This window comes from Diabrotica virgifera, chromosome 8 (assembly GCF_917563875.1).
Source record: "Diabrotica virgifera virgifera chromosome 8, PGI_DIABVI_V3a".
Taxonomy (NCBI): domain Eukaryota; kingdom Metazoa; phylum Arthropoda; class Insecta; order Coleoptera; family Chrysomelidae; genus Diabrotica; species Diabrotica virgifera.
In genome coordinates, this window is record NC_065450.1 from 101,205,843 (window position 1) to 101,223,031 (window position 17,189).

At 32.0% G+C, this 17,189-nt stretch overlaps 1 protein-coding gene across 1 annotated transcript in view; it reads left to right on the forward strand.

Annotated features, from left to right (window-relative positions):
- Positions 1-1,208: 1,208 nt before the first annotated feature.
- LOC114336497 (all trans-polyprenyl-diphosphate synthase PDSS2) overlaps positions 1,209-17,189 on the forward strand; it is a 99,698-nt gene continuing 83,717 nt past the window's right edge. Inside the window, exons 1-2 of the mRNA XM_028286873.2 lie at positions 1,209-1,687; positions 6,860-7,092. Of these exons, the coding sequence (XP_028142674.1) occupies positions 1,410-1,687; positions 6,860-7,092 (511 nt within the window). The 5' untranslated portion in view covers positions 1,209-1,409. The remainder of the gene's footprint in view (positions 1,688-6,859; positions 7,093-17,189) is intronic.

A 17,189-nucleotide genomic window follows, 5' to 3' on the forward strand; every position in this document is an offset into this window, starting at 1 on the left:
TGATAATTAGAAGACACGGAAACACACAACCTTTATGATACGAGGTTTAATGAATTACTAAGGGGGTGGGGGGTAAATTTAAAATTTTAAATACAAACCCCGCGATATTTCGCAAAATGAACATCAGATCGAAAAACTGCACAATACACTTTCAAAATGTTTTTGAAAAATATATCGAATGGTACCAAACACGACACCCCATAGAGGTGGGGTGGGGGGTTACTTTAAAATCTTAAATGGGAACCCCAAATTTTTATTGCAGATTTGGATTCTTTACGTAAAAATAAGCAACTTTTATTCGAGATATTTTTTCGAATTATGGATATATGACGCTATAATCGGAAAAAACGATTGTTGGAAATGGACAATTTAATTAAAAAGTGGAAAGTCCCCACTAAAATGGAAAATTTTAATTAACTGTTTTTGGTTTTAGGACTTAATAATCACAACCCAATAGGTCCCCATAACGCTCGAGTGACTGCAAATTTAGCATACTTTGCTCCCCTACCATAATAGGCAGCCAAATTTTCTAGCAATTTTGCTTTTTCTGTAGAGCCAAATGCAGGTAAAAGAATTTGAAATGCTGATAGAATATTTTCGTTTTTGCTAAATCTGATTTTTAAATTGGATGTAAGTTGATCCGTACACTGAATAAAAACAGAAATAATCCTAGTAAAAAATAATAATAATTACGTTCACTTTTTCAAAAATGGTAATAATAGCTTGGGGATAAACTTGCTGCCTTGGTACAAAAGCCGAGGTAGTTTCCCTTGGCTACGTGCCTGATAATATGATATATGATATATCACTAGACACGTACCAAAAAGTCGAGCTTAAGTCTTTACAGTTACAGTTTTGACGTCATTTCCGGTTAAAAAGTTATGATCGAAAGTTTGCCAACAATGACTTGAAATTAGTGAAAACGTATATCAATCGACAAAAATTTCAAATATGGACTTCCGGTTTTATTTTCAGTCACGTTGGGTGAAAACTTACGAAAACTTATGTAGTCCAATTAGTTACTAATCACTTGAACAAGTGAATTACTTGTTTAAGATTAAAACATTTTTTACGTAAATATTTAGCCATGTTTATTTGTTCTGAATCCGTCCCTGTTAGACTGATTACATATGAATTATTATTTAAGTATCTATAGTTTAGCAAAACTTTATATTGCATTTGTATTTTATTATTGTATTGTATTTTACGAGTAAAAAACCATATCAATGGCTATAAATATAATTTTTTGCAAAATGCAAGGTTACAATTTGTTTAAAATTCGTCGATTTCAAGAAGCCATCATAAACTGAAAAGTAGGACACACTTTCACTAACATCACCTTGCAGACTTTCTTAACTAAGTACTTAATATTTTCTGTTTGTTTGTTGACTTGTTCGTCGTCTATAATAATGTCTCTATCGAAATTATCCGCGATTCTAGTCCAGAAAAACTATATAATTAGACCTAGTCTCGTATGTGTAAGTCGTTTGGAAAAATCTACAAGTGCAAATGTGCAACATACAAAGAAGCCCAATTGGAATCGGGCCGTTAGTGAGGCAGAAAAAATTGTGGGATATCCAAATAGTTTTCTCAGTTTGAGATGGTTACTTAGTGATGAAATTGCTAATGTTGCCTTGCAATTAAGAAAATTGGTAGGGTCTAATCACCCCTTACTCAAAACAGCTAAGTAAGTTTTTAAATCGTATAATATGCTATTCAAACTTTAATTAATGATATAAACAATCAATACTCTCCGATACTAAAACTAGTTTTACAATTATTTTCATTTTCATCTACTCTATGCTGTTCTTTTCATACTCCAGATAAATAAGCAAAAAATTGACCATGTTCGGAACACTGAATAATCCAGATATCTGACAACTTTTTTAGTTATTGTACACATATAGGATGAAAACCTACCTGTTTCCTGTCTAGAGTTCGGAGCCGTTTTTTAATTATTATCAATTTAGTACGAAAACAGCGAAATTTTTCGATTTTTTGCACCCCACTAAAAAGCTAAATAGTTGACATAAAATTACAAAATTTGATTTTTTAGATTAAGAACATTATTTTCATAATGCCGACTTTTGAAAGGTAAAAAGTCAATTTGTTGTTTAGCAAACTGCAAAATAAATGAAAATATTTATTTGTTAATAATTTTACTAAAAATAACGTATAGTATTTTTACTACAAAAACGTTATTACGTAGGTCAAAATTTTTGACGTAAGAGAACTGTCAAAACATTAGAATGTGACTTTTCATTATTGCTATGTTTATTATAAACACGGCAATAATGAAAAGTCACATTCTAATGTTTTGACAGTTCTCTTACGTCAAAAATTTTGACCTACGTAATAACGTTTTTGTAGTAAAAATACTATATAAAGAACTTTGGTGCTTCAGTCAAAGTTGGACATTGGGCTACTTAACAAACCCTCAATTTGAGACCGATCCATTAATTAGTTTAAAAGTTATTCTATTTGTTTATCCCAGAGATCTTTTTTGCAATAACATAAGACAGAAAATAATGAGATATGGCAATACTACGGGTGCCAAATGAAAGTACTATAAAGTAAAAAAGTTATACTATCAATATGTATCTATTAAAAACAGATACAAAAATTATTTATTATAGTCAAATATCCTAATGCCAAATTTTTAAAATATTGTAGTTTATAAACATTTAGAATATCTTTAAGTAGAAAAAAAAATTACATAATCAAAGAACGGGTAAGTTACACGAATTTTCAAAAATGTGGTTTAAATGGTGAATAGTCGTCATAAGTGGAGGGGAACCTACACTTATGACGACTGGAGGGGAGTCGTCATAAAATCCACGTGGAATATTTTTTGACAAAAATACAAATTCCAGTCTTTAAAATGGCAACAATTAGATTCCTTTATAGTCTAGGCGCCAAATAGAGGTCACCGTGTCCTTTTCAATTCTGAAAGACAAACTCAACGGTTTCTTATGGATTTTTGGCTGCTGATTACGAATTTCGAGGGCGGAATTCGATCCGAGTGGTCAAAAAATTGTTATAAACAATTTAATTGTTTATAAGGCTTTGGCTCATAAACTAAAAGAGATAAAAAATAATGTTTCAAGTAAAATTTGTTCTTTAATAAAAAATAAAGAAAAAACGTTCACTTAACTTAAATCCAACAATTAGAACTCAAGATATTGTAAAATTAGTGCACAATGCAAATTGCAGATTGCAAAATAAGTATTTTTCGAAGCTTTATCAATCGTAACTCGGCTTCTACGCATACAGATGAGCCTTAGAAGGTCTCATTTTAAAGCTTAATGAATATTCTTCCGAACAAAGTTTGTTAAATTACTTTGTCTTTATTTGTTTTAAAGTTATATTCGTTTGATGTTAAAATTTTCTTAAAAAAATTGTACATTAATTTGTTTATAAGGGTTTCAAGCAAATTTGAGCTATAAACATGTATACTTTAATTAACAACAATGATAGAAGAACTCAAAAGGAACATTTTGAGCTTAAGAAAATGTTTGTATGTTTATTTTTGGCCAAAATATCGATATTTTAATAGCGCGCTCTGAGGCGCTAGATGGGCACACCGCGAAAAGGTTCACGCGCTAACTTCTCGATGCAAATTATAATTTCTATGTATATATACGTTATCTTCATTTTTCGTTTTTGAAGATCCTAATACAATTTTATCATATAATTCTTAATTAAATCATCATACTGTACCTCGTATCACCTTTCATTCTATTTACTTTGTCTTCTATCTTTTGTACTAAGTGAGAAAAAAAAACATTAAAAACTAATATCGGAAATATTAGTTTTTAAACTAAAAATTAAGTTGATATTATTTATTAATACTATTTTTACAAACATTATCCTTCATGCATCTGCATCGAAATATACAGAGAATCTCAGCGTTTTTACATATGCATAAGTTCTTAGAGCAATTTTTACAGTTACATAGTAACTAAGTTACTAAGTCTGTTCTTGTAGGCAGTAAAACTAAAACTTTCTGGGGCTTCAGAGTCTAATTATCTATATGATATTATCCATATAATGTGGATCTAGTTCTTTTGCAACATCATCAAGGCACGTCAATTGTGTGTATGCCGCCACAACATAAATGCTCGTCTTATATGCAATGATGATGCTGTAAAAGAACTCGATTCACTTTTATAATGAATAACACATATTGGCTCATTTGCATGAGTAAAAGCCGAGTTACGATCAATAAAGCGTCGAAAAATACTTACATACCTACTTGACTGTGAGCCGATTTTCGCCTCTTAATTAAAGCCATTAAAATATCGATATCTCTTCTTCTTCTTCCTCTTTATAAGCAATTCTGCGTGTTCATTGGCGGATTGATACCTCTATGGAAGGTTATCCCTCCATCTTTTGCGCGGTCGGCCGATACTTCTTCTACCGATTGGTGATTTATGTCGTGCTATTTTGACCACACGTGTCTCCCCCATTCTGGTTATGTGGTTGTTCCATTCTTCTTTTTTTTTATCGATAAATATAATATATAATAAATATAAATATCGATATCTGGACCAAAAATAAACTTACGAACATTTTAAAAAGATCAAAATGTTCCTTTTAAGTTTTTCTATCATTATTGTTAATTAAAGTATAAATAGTTACAGCTCAAATTTACTTGAAACCCTTATAAACAAATTAGTGTAAAATTTTTTAAGAAAATTATAACTTCAAACGGGTATTACTTTAAAACAAATAAAGATAAAGGAGTTTAATTAACTTTTTTTGGAAGCCTATTAATGATGCTTTAAAATGAGATGTTCTAGGGTTAATTTGCATGCGTAGAAGCTGAGTTACGATCGATAAAGCTTCGAAAAATACCTATTTTGCACTAATGTGCACTAATTTTACAATATCTTGAGTTCACAATAACTGTTGGATTTAAGTTTAGTAAACGTTTTTTCTTCGTTTTTTATTAACGAACAAATTTTATTTGAAACATTATTTTTTATCTCTTTTAGTTTATGAGCCAGACCCTTATAAACAATTTATAAACAATTAAATTGTTTAAAACAATTTTTTGCCCACTCGGAACGAAATTAGCCCTCGAAATTCGTAATCAGCAACCAAAAATCCATAAGAAACCGTTGAGTTTGTCCATCAGAATTAAAAAGGACACAGTGACCCCTCTGGCGCCTAGACTATAATTATTATTAACAAATTAGCTGTGAATTAAAAAAACATGGCTAACTTTGTCCAAATTGACCTAGGCCAAATTTTTTTGTTTGAAAATTCATGTTAAAATTATAGCCTTTCGAATATACAGGGTATCCAAAAACTCTCCTGACAAACGAAGACCGGAGATTTCTCATATAATTTTAAGACAATTTAACCCAATTCACCTAGGTACCTATACCAAAATCACAATATAGATGTACTTGAAATAAACAAACCAAGACACGTTAAATGTTACGAGGAGCACACCCGAATCATGATTTATAATGCATAAACTTTGTAAATCATGATTTGGGATTTACAATGTATATACATTGTAAATTATGATTTTGGAGTGCTCCTCATAACATTCAAAATGTCTTTATTTGTTTATTTTTAGTGCGTCTTTAATTGTGATTTTAGTATAGTCCCAAAATGCTTCCTAGGTAGCTACTTTACAGATGGATCTTATAATTTTATCTGTCTATCTTCATTATATTCTGTCTTATGTTATTGCAAAAAAAGGTCTCTGGCATAAACAAATAGAACAACTTTTAAACTAATTATTAGCTTTGTCTTAAATTTTAAGGGTTTGTTAAGTATTCCAAATTCCAATACCTAACTTTGGGTGAAATACCAAAGTCCTACGTTAGTTTTAATAAAAGTTAATAATAAATACTGATTTTCACTTATTTTGCAGATTGCGAAGCAACAAAATGACTCTTTAACTTTCAAAAATCGGCATATTGCAGCTTTTCCAATGTTCTAAAAAATAAAATTTTGTAATTTTATGTCAACTATTTAGGACATTAACAAGTATGACGTCAGCAAATTGAATTCATTCAAAATGTGGATGTACCGCTGAATGTTAAGAATAAGCTGGACGGCTGGACCAGTATAGAAGTAAAACTACGAATGAAGAAGTACTGAAAATATTGAACACACGCCCTCATCTGGTCAATACTATCAAAATTAGAAAGACGTCATATCTAAGACACATAATGCGCTATAGGGAATTTGAGCTGCTCTTCGTAATATTAGAAGTCAAGATCGAAGGTAAAAGGTGTATAGGAAGAAAGAAAAAATTTTGGCTACGAAATATCAGAGATTGGACCCACACAACAGGAAATGACTTAATTTACCAAGCTCATAACAGAGAATCAGAGAAATTTGCCATATTGATCGCCAACCTCAATAGAGAGGGCACTCAGGAGGAGGAGGGTTTAGCTTTTTAATGGGGTGCAAAAATCGAAAACATTGCGGTTTTTGCATTAAATTGTTAATAATTAAAAAAGGCTCCGAACTCTAGGCAGCAAACAGGTAGGTAGGTTTTCTTCCCATAGGAAAATCGTTATTTTCCTGGACTATTAATGTTCTTGCGATTTTTAAAACCATCGTTGATGTTCTGTTTTATTTTAGTTTTTGTTTCATTAGTTTTAGTAACAATTTCATCGTTCATCTTTTATAGTTCGTTCTTTTTCACTTCGGAGTTGTCGTTGACAGGCAATTTTTCCTATCTCAATTTTTTCTTTCAAGATTTCTTTCGTCCATCTTCTATCATTCTTTTCTTTCTTTTTTTTTTAGTTTATCTCCATAAAATTAAACGTTTCATTCTTCTCTATGCAATATATACTCTGCAAACTGCCATTATTAACATTGCTAATTTTAGGGGATTATTTTTCAATGGAAAAAATAATATGCAGGCATGGGGTCTAATAGTGTTGCTGGTATCCAAAGCAGCAGGTCATTCTGCCGATATACCAGAGATGGAAGAGGACAAATCTGCAGGCGTATTACACAGTCAAAGAGCTTTAGCAGAAGTAACTGAGATGATAAGAACGAGTCATCTTGTACACAAAGGTTTAGTAAACTTGCAGCCTCCCGTTAAATTCGATGCTCCAGGTACAAAAGTGTCTTAAATATTACTTTATTATCGGTTATGATTGGTTATTATCAACTTCTTCTTCTTCTTCTTATGCAATCCACTAATGGATGTTCGCGATCACGTTTGACCATTTTTCTCTATCCCTTGCAGTATGTATTAGGTCTCCTATGTTTTTTAGTCCTGTCCATTGTTTGACATTACGGAGCCATGACATTTTCTTCCTGCCCACTCCCCTTCTTCCTTCGATCTTTCCTTCAATTAAGGTTTGCAGAAACTGATATCTTTCATTTCTAATTATGTGTCCCAGGTATGCCGTTTTTCTCTGTTTAATTGTGCACATCAGTTTTCGTTCTGTACCAATTCTTCTCAGGATTTCTTCATTTGTTATTCTTGCGGTCCAGGGAACTTTAAGGATTCGTCGATAGATCCACATCTCAAATGCCTCTAGCTTATTCATTGTGTTTATTTTTAAAGTCCATCCTTCCATGCCATATAGGAGCACCGACCATATATAGCATTTTGTGAATCTTAATCTTAGGTTTAGGTCAAAGTCAGAGTTCGTAAAGACGTTTCTGAATTTCATGAATGCACTTCTGGCTCTTTCTATCCGACATTTAATTTCCATATCCGACATCCAGTCTTCACATAGCCAGGTTCCCAGGTACTTAAACTTTCTTACGCGCTCTACATCTTGGTTGTTATATGCTAGTCTTGCATTTTGATGTTGACATAATTATTATTGATATATATATATATATATATATATATATATATATATATATATATATATATATGATATTGACAAAGTTATTATTAACACTGTTTTATAAAAGTTGTTAAGAAAACCTTAATAGAGAATAAATGAATATGTTACTACTACTACTACTACTACTACTACTACTACTACTACTACTACTAATACTATCGGTTTACAGCGTTCTCCGACGCCTTCCGACTCCTAACCGCCATTCTTCTCTGTTTAACCATAGACCTAAAGGGATTGCTCTTTCCTTCAGTTCTTTTTCAATTCCCTCCCTCCAGCTTATTCTTGGCCTTCCTCTTTTTCTTCTTTCTTGTGGTGTACCATACTAGTTGTTTTGTTTTTATGTCATCAATTATTGTATATGTGACTCCCATCATTTCTCGTATTCTCTCATTTGGTATCCGATCTCTTCTTGATTTGCCTGCTGCTCTTCTCCAGAAGTCCATTTCTGTTACTAGTAACATTTTCTCCGTTCTCCGTTCTTTGTTTCAGTGGCCAAACTTCACTGCCATATATGATTACACTTTTAGGTACGGTGTTGTATATGAGCTGTTTGTTCGCTTTAGATATTGTTTGGTACCACAGAATGCCGTTCATCATGGATATGGCTTTTCTACCCTGTATGTTTCTGTCTTTTATAGTAGCATCGAGTGTCCCATCTTGAGTTATCTTCAGGCCCAGGTACTTGTGTTAATTCCCAGAACAGTTTTTAATTTCTACCCCATCGTCTAATGTAATGGACTGCTTTGTCCCTCCAATACATATGGCTTTTGTTTTCTTAATGTTGACATCGCGACATGTAACTCAAGTCGTCATGATCCTGAGCAATCATAATTTGGTCATCAGCGAAACATAATGTGTATAGTGTTGTCTCGTCCTTGAGAGGGATTCCCATGCCATTACATTTTCTTTTCCACAGCTTGAGTGCTTGTTCCAGATAAATTTTATAAAGGGTAGGTGAAATACAACAACCCTGCTTCAATACTCTCGTGACCTTAAATTCTTCAGACATCCTTGATCCAGTTTTAATTTTTCAGTCGTTCCACTATACAGACTTTGGACTGCTTTGATAAGACCATGTTTAATGTTGATTTGATGTAGGGTTGACCATAGTTTGCTGAGGAGCACACTGTCATATGCTTTTTGTAAGTTAACATACACCAGGTGAACTTCTTTATTGACGGCTATTTTTTTCTCAATAACTTGCGTAATAGAGTACAGGTGTTCTACTTCGGAGCTCTAAAGCCAGCTTGCCCCTCTACTTTGTAATCTCTATAGATGTCATTTTCTATTTTGTTCTTAATAAGTTTCCCTTAATAAGTAATTAACGTAATATTTTAAGTCTGTGCATATTCATTTAGTAACTTATAACTAAATGAATATGCACAGACGATATTACGTTAATTACACCCACTAAGGGCTTTGAAACGACAGTAGGAAGTTATCTAAAGCCGAGTCCAGACTATATAACAAAACATGTTAAATATCAAAGTTTTCTGACTTGTTACAGAAGTTTGTCGGACAGAACTTCCAATTGATTTGTTACCCATTCATTAAATTCTCATGCAAAATCAGATAGGTATTTATCACCAACTGTGCATTTTAATAAGTCCGACACGTAGAACATGTTAAATGACAGAAATTATGTTGGTAATGAATAGCAGTCTGACTTATGAGAGTTTAATGAAAGGTCAACAAATCAATTGGAAGTTCTGTCCGACAAAATACATGGGACGTTTTCATAGTCCGACGTTCCAAATTTTTAACCTGTTCCACAATTAAAACATCCCTGTTCCAGTGTTCCCGTACATCAAAGTTTGTCCGACCGTTAAGCTATTAATAAATTTTCAGCTTGCTATTAATCAACTTTTTTTTGGTACGCGAGATCCAGGCCTACAAGTTATCTAAAAAAAATTTGTTCGAAATGAAAAAAAAATTTTGTGAATTTGTTAAAAAAAATTGTTTAAACAATTTTTCGACCACAGCACCGCCTGGCACCCTGTGGATTTGTTATAAGGGACCTCTTTTTGAGTAAGTTTGTGCAAAAAATCGAATCGGAATAATTTCGCTAACGGGGGCGACGATACAGTCCCGCCTAAAAGGACAAAATTTGAAAATCGCTGTACTCTGGGTTCGTCATCCACAAAAAGGTGGGATGTTGTGGGTGGGGTGAGAAAAAAGGTTTTTGGGTTAAGTTTAAACCCTCTAAGTGTGACAAGATTGTCCAGAAGAATTTATTCAATAAAGCCCCTTAAACCTTATTCAATTAAGGTTTGCTATGGTGTTATTTGTACCTATTTTGCTTTATTTAAAGCACCTACCAAGCACTTGCCTACCTACCTTAAAAAAAAATAAATAAAAAACATTATCAAAATGCCTGAAGGGGCGCCAAAATCCTTTTTGCACACAGGCGCCAATAGTTCTTACGGGGGCCCTGAAGACATGCAATCACTGTCATCACTATTATTGCTTATGTGCATAATTTTATAATATTAAAAAGCTAACTTTCCCAAAATATATGTCGGTTACCTCAGAAACTACAAAGAACACTGAAAGGAAGGTATTTTCGGTATGTTCTGCCCGTCATCGATGTAAACCTCGACCGCGACCCGACCTCCACCGCGCATATTCGTGTATCTTCGGCATGTCCGTACCCTTAGTTTCATCCGTTCAAAATGCTTATTTTTAAAAAGGCTAAGGGCTTAAACGAGCCTATAATCATGTCCGTACCCGTAGTTTCATCCGTTCAAAATGCTTATTTTTGAAAAGGCTAAGGGCTTAAACGAGCCTATAATCATGTCCGTACCCGTAGTTTCATCCGTTCAAAGTGCTTATTTTTGAAAAGGCTAAGGGCTTAAACGAGCCAATAATCATGTCCGTACCCTTAGTTTCATCCGTTCAAAATGCTTATTTTTAAAAAGGCTAAGGGCTTAAACGAGCCTTTAATCATGTCCGTACCCGTAGTTTCATCCGTTCAAAATGCTTATTTTTGAAAAGGCTAAGGGCTTAAGTCAATAATCACGAGCCAATAATCACCAGTGTATGGAAATTTTGAACAGCCCTAGCTTAACCAAATTTTCTCTTATACAAAAACAAAAACTCCAAAAAAATATTCAACAAAGCAAAACCTACATTTTTACTGTTTGAAATTTTTGACATCACTAATAATTTTTAAGTTATTTCGAAAAAAAAAGTATTTTTTCAAAATTAAAAAAAAATACTTTACAATCAATTTTATACTACAATACTTTACAAAAAAGAGGGATCAACGTTATCTTTAGCGTAATTTACTTACTATTGATACTTGAAACTTTTTAAAAAACAAGAATAAAGCTTTTTTAAATTATTTTAAAAAAGTTATGATGAGATTTCCCCAAAAAGTGCTTAATTTTTTGGTTATTTCACGTTGAAATATTCGATTTGGAATTTGACGAATAAGAACCTACTTTTCATTAGCTACTGCTTCTAATACGACTACAGAGTTCATGTATACACGATTTTTTCACTTTTTTATAGGCTATAATTTGCCAAGAATATTTTTTAGATAAAATACTTACTTTCTGAGTGAAATTTAATAAAAAAATTTCTTCTTGGTAAAAGGTATATTAGTTTAAAAAGCCCCCCTAAAGGGCTACAAACATATGAATAAAACGTTTTCGCTCTCTAACAAGAGCATCATCAGTGTTACCTAAAATAAGTATAACCACATTAATTAAAGCAAATGTTAAAGTTAAAATGATGACCAAGGTAAAAGCAAAGTTTGGTTATACTTACAAGAACATGGTGAGCCAACCAAAAAAAATACAAAGGTCAAAGCCTTCCAAAAACAGTCAAAAGTCTTATATAAATGAAAACATCGAAAAATCTAAAGGATGGATAAAATTCCTAAGGATACGGCCCTAGGGCAACGTGTGACTCCCACACGTTGTAAGTGGGTCAAAAGGTAACTAGGTCATTATGTTATAAGAGGTGGCAGGCAACTAAGAAATGAGACTTCAAAAGCGAATCTGTCTGATGTCAGGACGACAATTGTCAATGATTGAAGTTTTGTGAAATTTTGGTTACGCAGCTACTAAATTTAAAGTTATTTATGGTACAAGCAATGATAACAGCTAACATCAGTGTGTTGGATTTATAAAATTACAAGAACTTAGTGAGAATAAATTATCTAAGATTTATAAAATAATGAGCGAATTTGAAATTCCAAAATCATCAATGAGGTGTATATAAATTGATGAAGTGAAGATAGGCAAACCAAAATACAGGTGGCATGTTTTGTGGTTTGTGTTAAAATTAGATAATTATTAATATTTGTGAACCAACACAAATGATGGTTGATAAAAAAGCTGCATGAAGATGAGACAAGTGAATAGGGGTTGTGATATCAAATGCTGAGGAATATTGTAAATGCAAAAAAAAACTTTTTTATAGTTAATAGGATATAGATGGATTCATCAACACCAATTTAAATGACTGAAAAGGTTGTTTTAAAGCTTAGTCCGAATTTCTTTATTCTGTCCTTTTATGTAAAATGTCATCTAGGGCAAAGAAAAATTAATAAAATTGGATAAAAGTATATAAGCTATGTCTAAAGTGAGGTCAGATGAAGTTAAGTAGTGAGTAAAATTATTGAGTAAATGGGGAAAATTTTTAAAAATGTGTTTAGTTTAATTAAATTAAAAAACAGAATAAAAGAACGGTTGATAGATAAATGAAGTTGTGGATAAAAAAATTTTTTGATATCACAATTATGACAATTAATGATAATCTATATTGAGAGACTGGGAACTCAAGAGACCCAACGATCATACAAACCTGATGATGTGAGTAGAAGGTGGGCTGATAGAATAACTTGATGTGAGAAATTTGATTAAATTATTGTATGTATTGTTGGATAAATGAGTTGAGAAAGTGAAATGGTTATGATTGGATACTAAACGAAAACCAGGTTGACAAAGATGATGTGAATAGTATGGGAGAGATACTGACTAGATATAATTGTGCAAAAGTTGTGACAAATAGATGTTGTAAATATCGTTAAAATGAATTATTTGGGAAAAAATTTTTTTGAAGAAAGGATTAGATGATTATCGAAAATTGAGTGGAATGTCTGAAAGTGTCATAATTGTGATATCAAAAAAAAATTTTATCCACAACTTCATTTATCTATCAACCGTTCTTTTATTCTGTTTTTTAATTTAATTAAACTAAACACATTTTTAAAAATTTTCCCTATTTACTCAATAATTTTACTCAACACTTAAGTTCATCTGACCTCACTTTAGACATAGCTTAGATACTTTTATCCAATTTTATTAATTTTTCTTTGCCCTAGATGTTATTTTACATAAAAGGACAGAATAAAGAAATTCGGACCAAGCTTTAAAACAACCTTTTCAGTCATTTAAATTGGTGTTGATGAATCAATCTATATCCTGTTAACTATAAAAAAGTTTTTTTTGCATTTACAATATTCCTCAGCATTTGATATCACAACCCCTATTCACTTGTCTCATTTTCATGCATCCTTTTTATCAACCATCATTTGTGTTGGTTCACAAATATTAATTATCTAATTTTAACACAAACCACAAAACATGCCACCTGTATTTTGGTTTGCCTATCTTCATTTCATCAATTTATATACACCTCATTGATGATTTTGGAATTTTAAATTCGCCCATTATTTTATAAATCTTAGATAATTTATTCTCACTAAGTTCTTGTAATTTTATAAATCCAACACACTGATGTTAGCTGTTATCATTACTTGTACCATAAATAACTTTAAATTTAGTAGCTGCGTAACCAAAATTTCATAAAACTTCAATCATTGACAATTGTCGTCCTGACATCAGACAGATTCGCTTTTGAAGTCTCATTTCTTAGTTGCCTGCCACCTCTTATAACATAATGACCTAGTTACCTTTTGACCCACTTACAACGTGTGGGAGTCATATATTGTCCTAGGGCCATATCCTTAGGAATTTTATCCATCCTTTGGATTTTTCGATGTTTTCATTTATATAAGACTTTTGTCTGTTTTTTGAAAGTCTTTGACCTTTGTATCTTTTTGGTTGGCTTACCATGTTCTTGTAAGTATAACCAAATTTTGCTTTTACCTTGGTCATCATTTTAACTTTAACATTTGCTTTAATTAATGTGGTTATACTTATTTTAGGTGACACTGATGATGCTCTTGTTACAGAGCGAAAACGTTTTGTTCATATGTTTGTAGCCCTTTAGGGCTTTTTAAACTAATATACCTTTTACCGAAGAACATTTTTCATTAAATTTCACTTGTAATTAATGGTATACAGCCAATTATAGGAAGTTCTTCCTTGTGGATACTTACTTTTTAAGTTATTTGCGATAAACCGTTTAAAAACGTGTTTTTTGTTGTTGAAAAGTGAACATATTTCTCGCAAAAACCTCGAAGTGTCGAATTCGTGAAAAAACTCTATAGAACAAAAATCGCTTATAATTGGTCAGTTTATTCAATTCCGGACTTACTGTGAACTTATTTTTTCACCCCTGAGAAGGGGTGAAACTCACCCCCAGGGGAAGGGCACACATCGGCACAATATCACTTTTTTTCTTTGACATATTAGCTATGCGTATGCCTAATTTCATGTCAATCCAAGCGGTTCTTTAAAATGTATAGCAAAAACCGTGAGTAAATGGACTAAAACTACTTACGGTAGAGAAGCCCAAGCGGGGATTTTTGCAGTAACTCGAGCACGTCAGATTATCATATGGGGAGAAACCTAGTACCCTGTAGATATACCTCTACCATATATTGGCTCTAAACACAGGGGAGTTCGTTAAGGGAGGGGGGCGAAAAAAAATCAATCCTTAGAAAAACTTGAAAACGTCAGATAAGATAAGTTAAGGAAATGGGTGAGTCAAAAAATTTCACAAGAGAAAAGCGAATATTTCGCGAAATGAACGATAGATCTAAAAACTAAAAAATACGTGCTCAATATTTGTCAAAAATCTATCGAATGTTACCAAACACTACTACCCACGAAGAGGGGTGGGGGTAAATTTAAAGTTTTAAATACGAATCCCGCGATATTTCGCGAAATGAACATCAGATCGAAAAACTGAAAAATACACTTATTCAATATGTTTGAAAAACCTATCGAATGGCACCCAACACGACTCCCCAAGGATGCGGGGTGGGGAGTTACTTTAAAATTTTAAATAGGAGCCCCCATTTTTTATTGCTGATTCGGATTCCTTACGTAAAAATAAGTAACTTTTTCGAATTATGGATAAATGGCGCTATAATCGGAAAAAGCGATTGTTGGAAATGGAAAATTAAATTAAAAATGGAAAGCCCCCACTAAAATGGGGTTCTAAGTAAACTTTACTTAACTTTTTTTGGTTTTAGAACCTACTCTTTACAACCCAATAGGTCTCCAAAGCGCTCGAGTGACTGCACATTTAGCATACTTTCCTCCCCTACTATTTTGTTGTTTTATAGAGTACCTAGGTACATACTTTTAAAAAGGTATTATTTTAATAATTTGGTTACATATGTTAATGTACTAAAAGTCTTTAAACAAATTTTAAGGTTTTTTATTTTACAGAATAAAATTTTACAGTTAAAAAATTTTTTAATGAAAATTATTCTTAAAAGGTATAAAATTTTTATTAAAAACCCTTTAAGGGTAAATCACAGAACGTTTTCGATTTATGAAATAAACTGAGCCACCAAATAAATACCAGAGTGAAACTGTACTTTAAGCATTGATGATGATTTTATAAAAAATCGAAAACGTTCTGCGGATTACCCTTAAAGGGTTTATAATAAAATGTTTATACATTTTACGAAGAATTTTCATTAAACATTTTTGTGATTGATGGTGTACTGGCTACAGAAAGTTCTTTCTTTTCCTTGTACGCTAGTCAATGAGAGCAAGAACAGGATATTACCTTCGAAATCTATCCTACTGCATGGATTTTAATGAAATTTTGGGAATAGCCTATACTTAACTCCTTATTCAAAGTCTACATTATGGTAGAAAATTTTTTGGTCCAAATTATTACGGAAGTGGATAGAGAACCTAATTCTAAGCAAAAACTGTTCTATCATTTTTTTTTAAAACTCAATAGTTTTATATTTATTCGTGGTTGAAAATTGGTCATTTTCATTGAAAAATGACACCTTTTCGGACGATTTTTTGCAAATACCTCAAATAATTTGTAGCCCAATCGGGACAGCATTTGACCTTGCATTAGGAGCTGCTCCAAATTTTATTTTTCTAATCTTTAGGGAGGGTCAATATTAGTATAAAATTAAAATCTCGACTGAATTCCACCGTTGCGTTAGCCGCCATCTTGATTTTAAATGAGAACCGTTTTTGCTCAATATCTACGCCATTTTCAATTTTTTGACAAAAAGTGTAGAAACTGAAATTGTTGAAAATTCGATTTTATATAATTTCATTTATTATAATTTTTTTCGTGCGGTCGATATTTTCCGAGTTATGAGGGGAAAATAGTGACCGTTGTAGCATAATTATTGAATTATTGAATTATCTCGTTTATTATTAGTTTTACAACAAATATTTACCCTTACAAAAATGAAGAAAATTAAATTTTGTACAATTTTGACGCCATTCATTTTTTTGATAAAATCAATATTTAAGGTAGTACATATGTGATAAAGGTGCGAGCGTAAGACCTGATTGATTTTGTAGCAATTGTTTTTGTTCAATATCTCCGCCATTTTCAACTTTTCGACAAAAAGTGTAAGATCTGAAATTGTTGCTATTACGATTTATTACAATTTTTCGAGAGAACCAGTGGCGGGTCTACAAGGGGGGGAAATGGGAAAATTCCCCCCAACAGGGTCCAAAATTTAAAAAAAAATTGTTGGAACATCACGATATATTAGCTGACATAAAACTTAAAATATCGACAGACAAATTCAACCAATAAAACCCGCTAGTTAATAAAATTAAGTGAACTTAATATACAGAGTGTAACAAAAATACAGGTCATAAATTTAATCACATATTCTGGGACCAAAAATAGTTCGATTAAACCTAACTTACGTACAAATATGCACATAAAAAAAGTTACAGCCCTTTGAATTTACAAAATGAAAATGGATTTTTTCGAATATATCGAAAACTATTAGAGATTTTTTATTGAAAATGGACATATGGCAATTTTATGGCAGGAATATCTTTAAGAAAAATTATAGTGAAATTTGTGCACCCATAAAAATTTTATGGGGGTTTTGTTCCCTCAAACCCCCCAAACTTTTGTGTACGTTTCAATTAAATTATTATTGTGATACCATTAGTTAAATTCAATATTTTCAAAACTTTTTTGGCT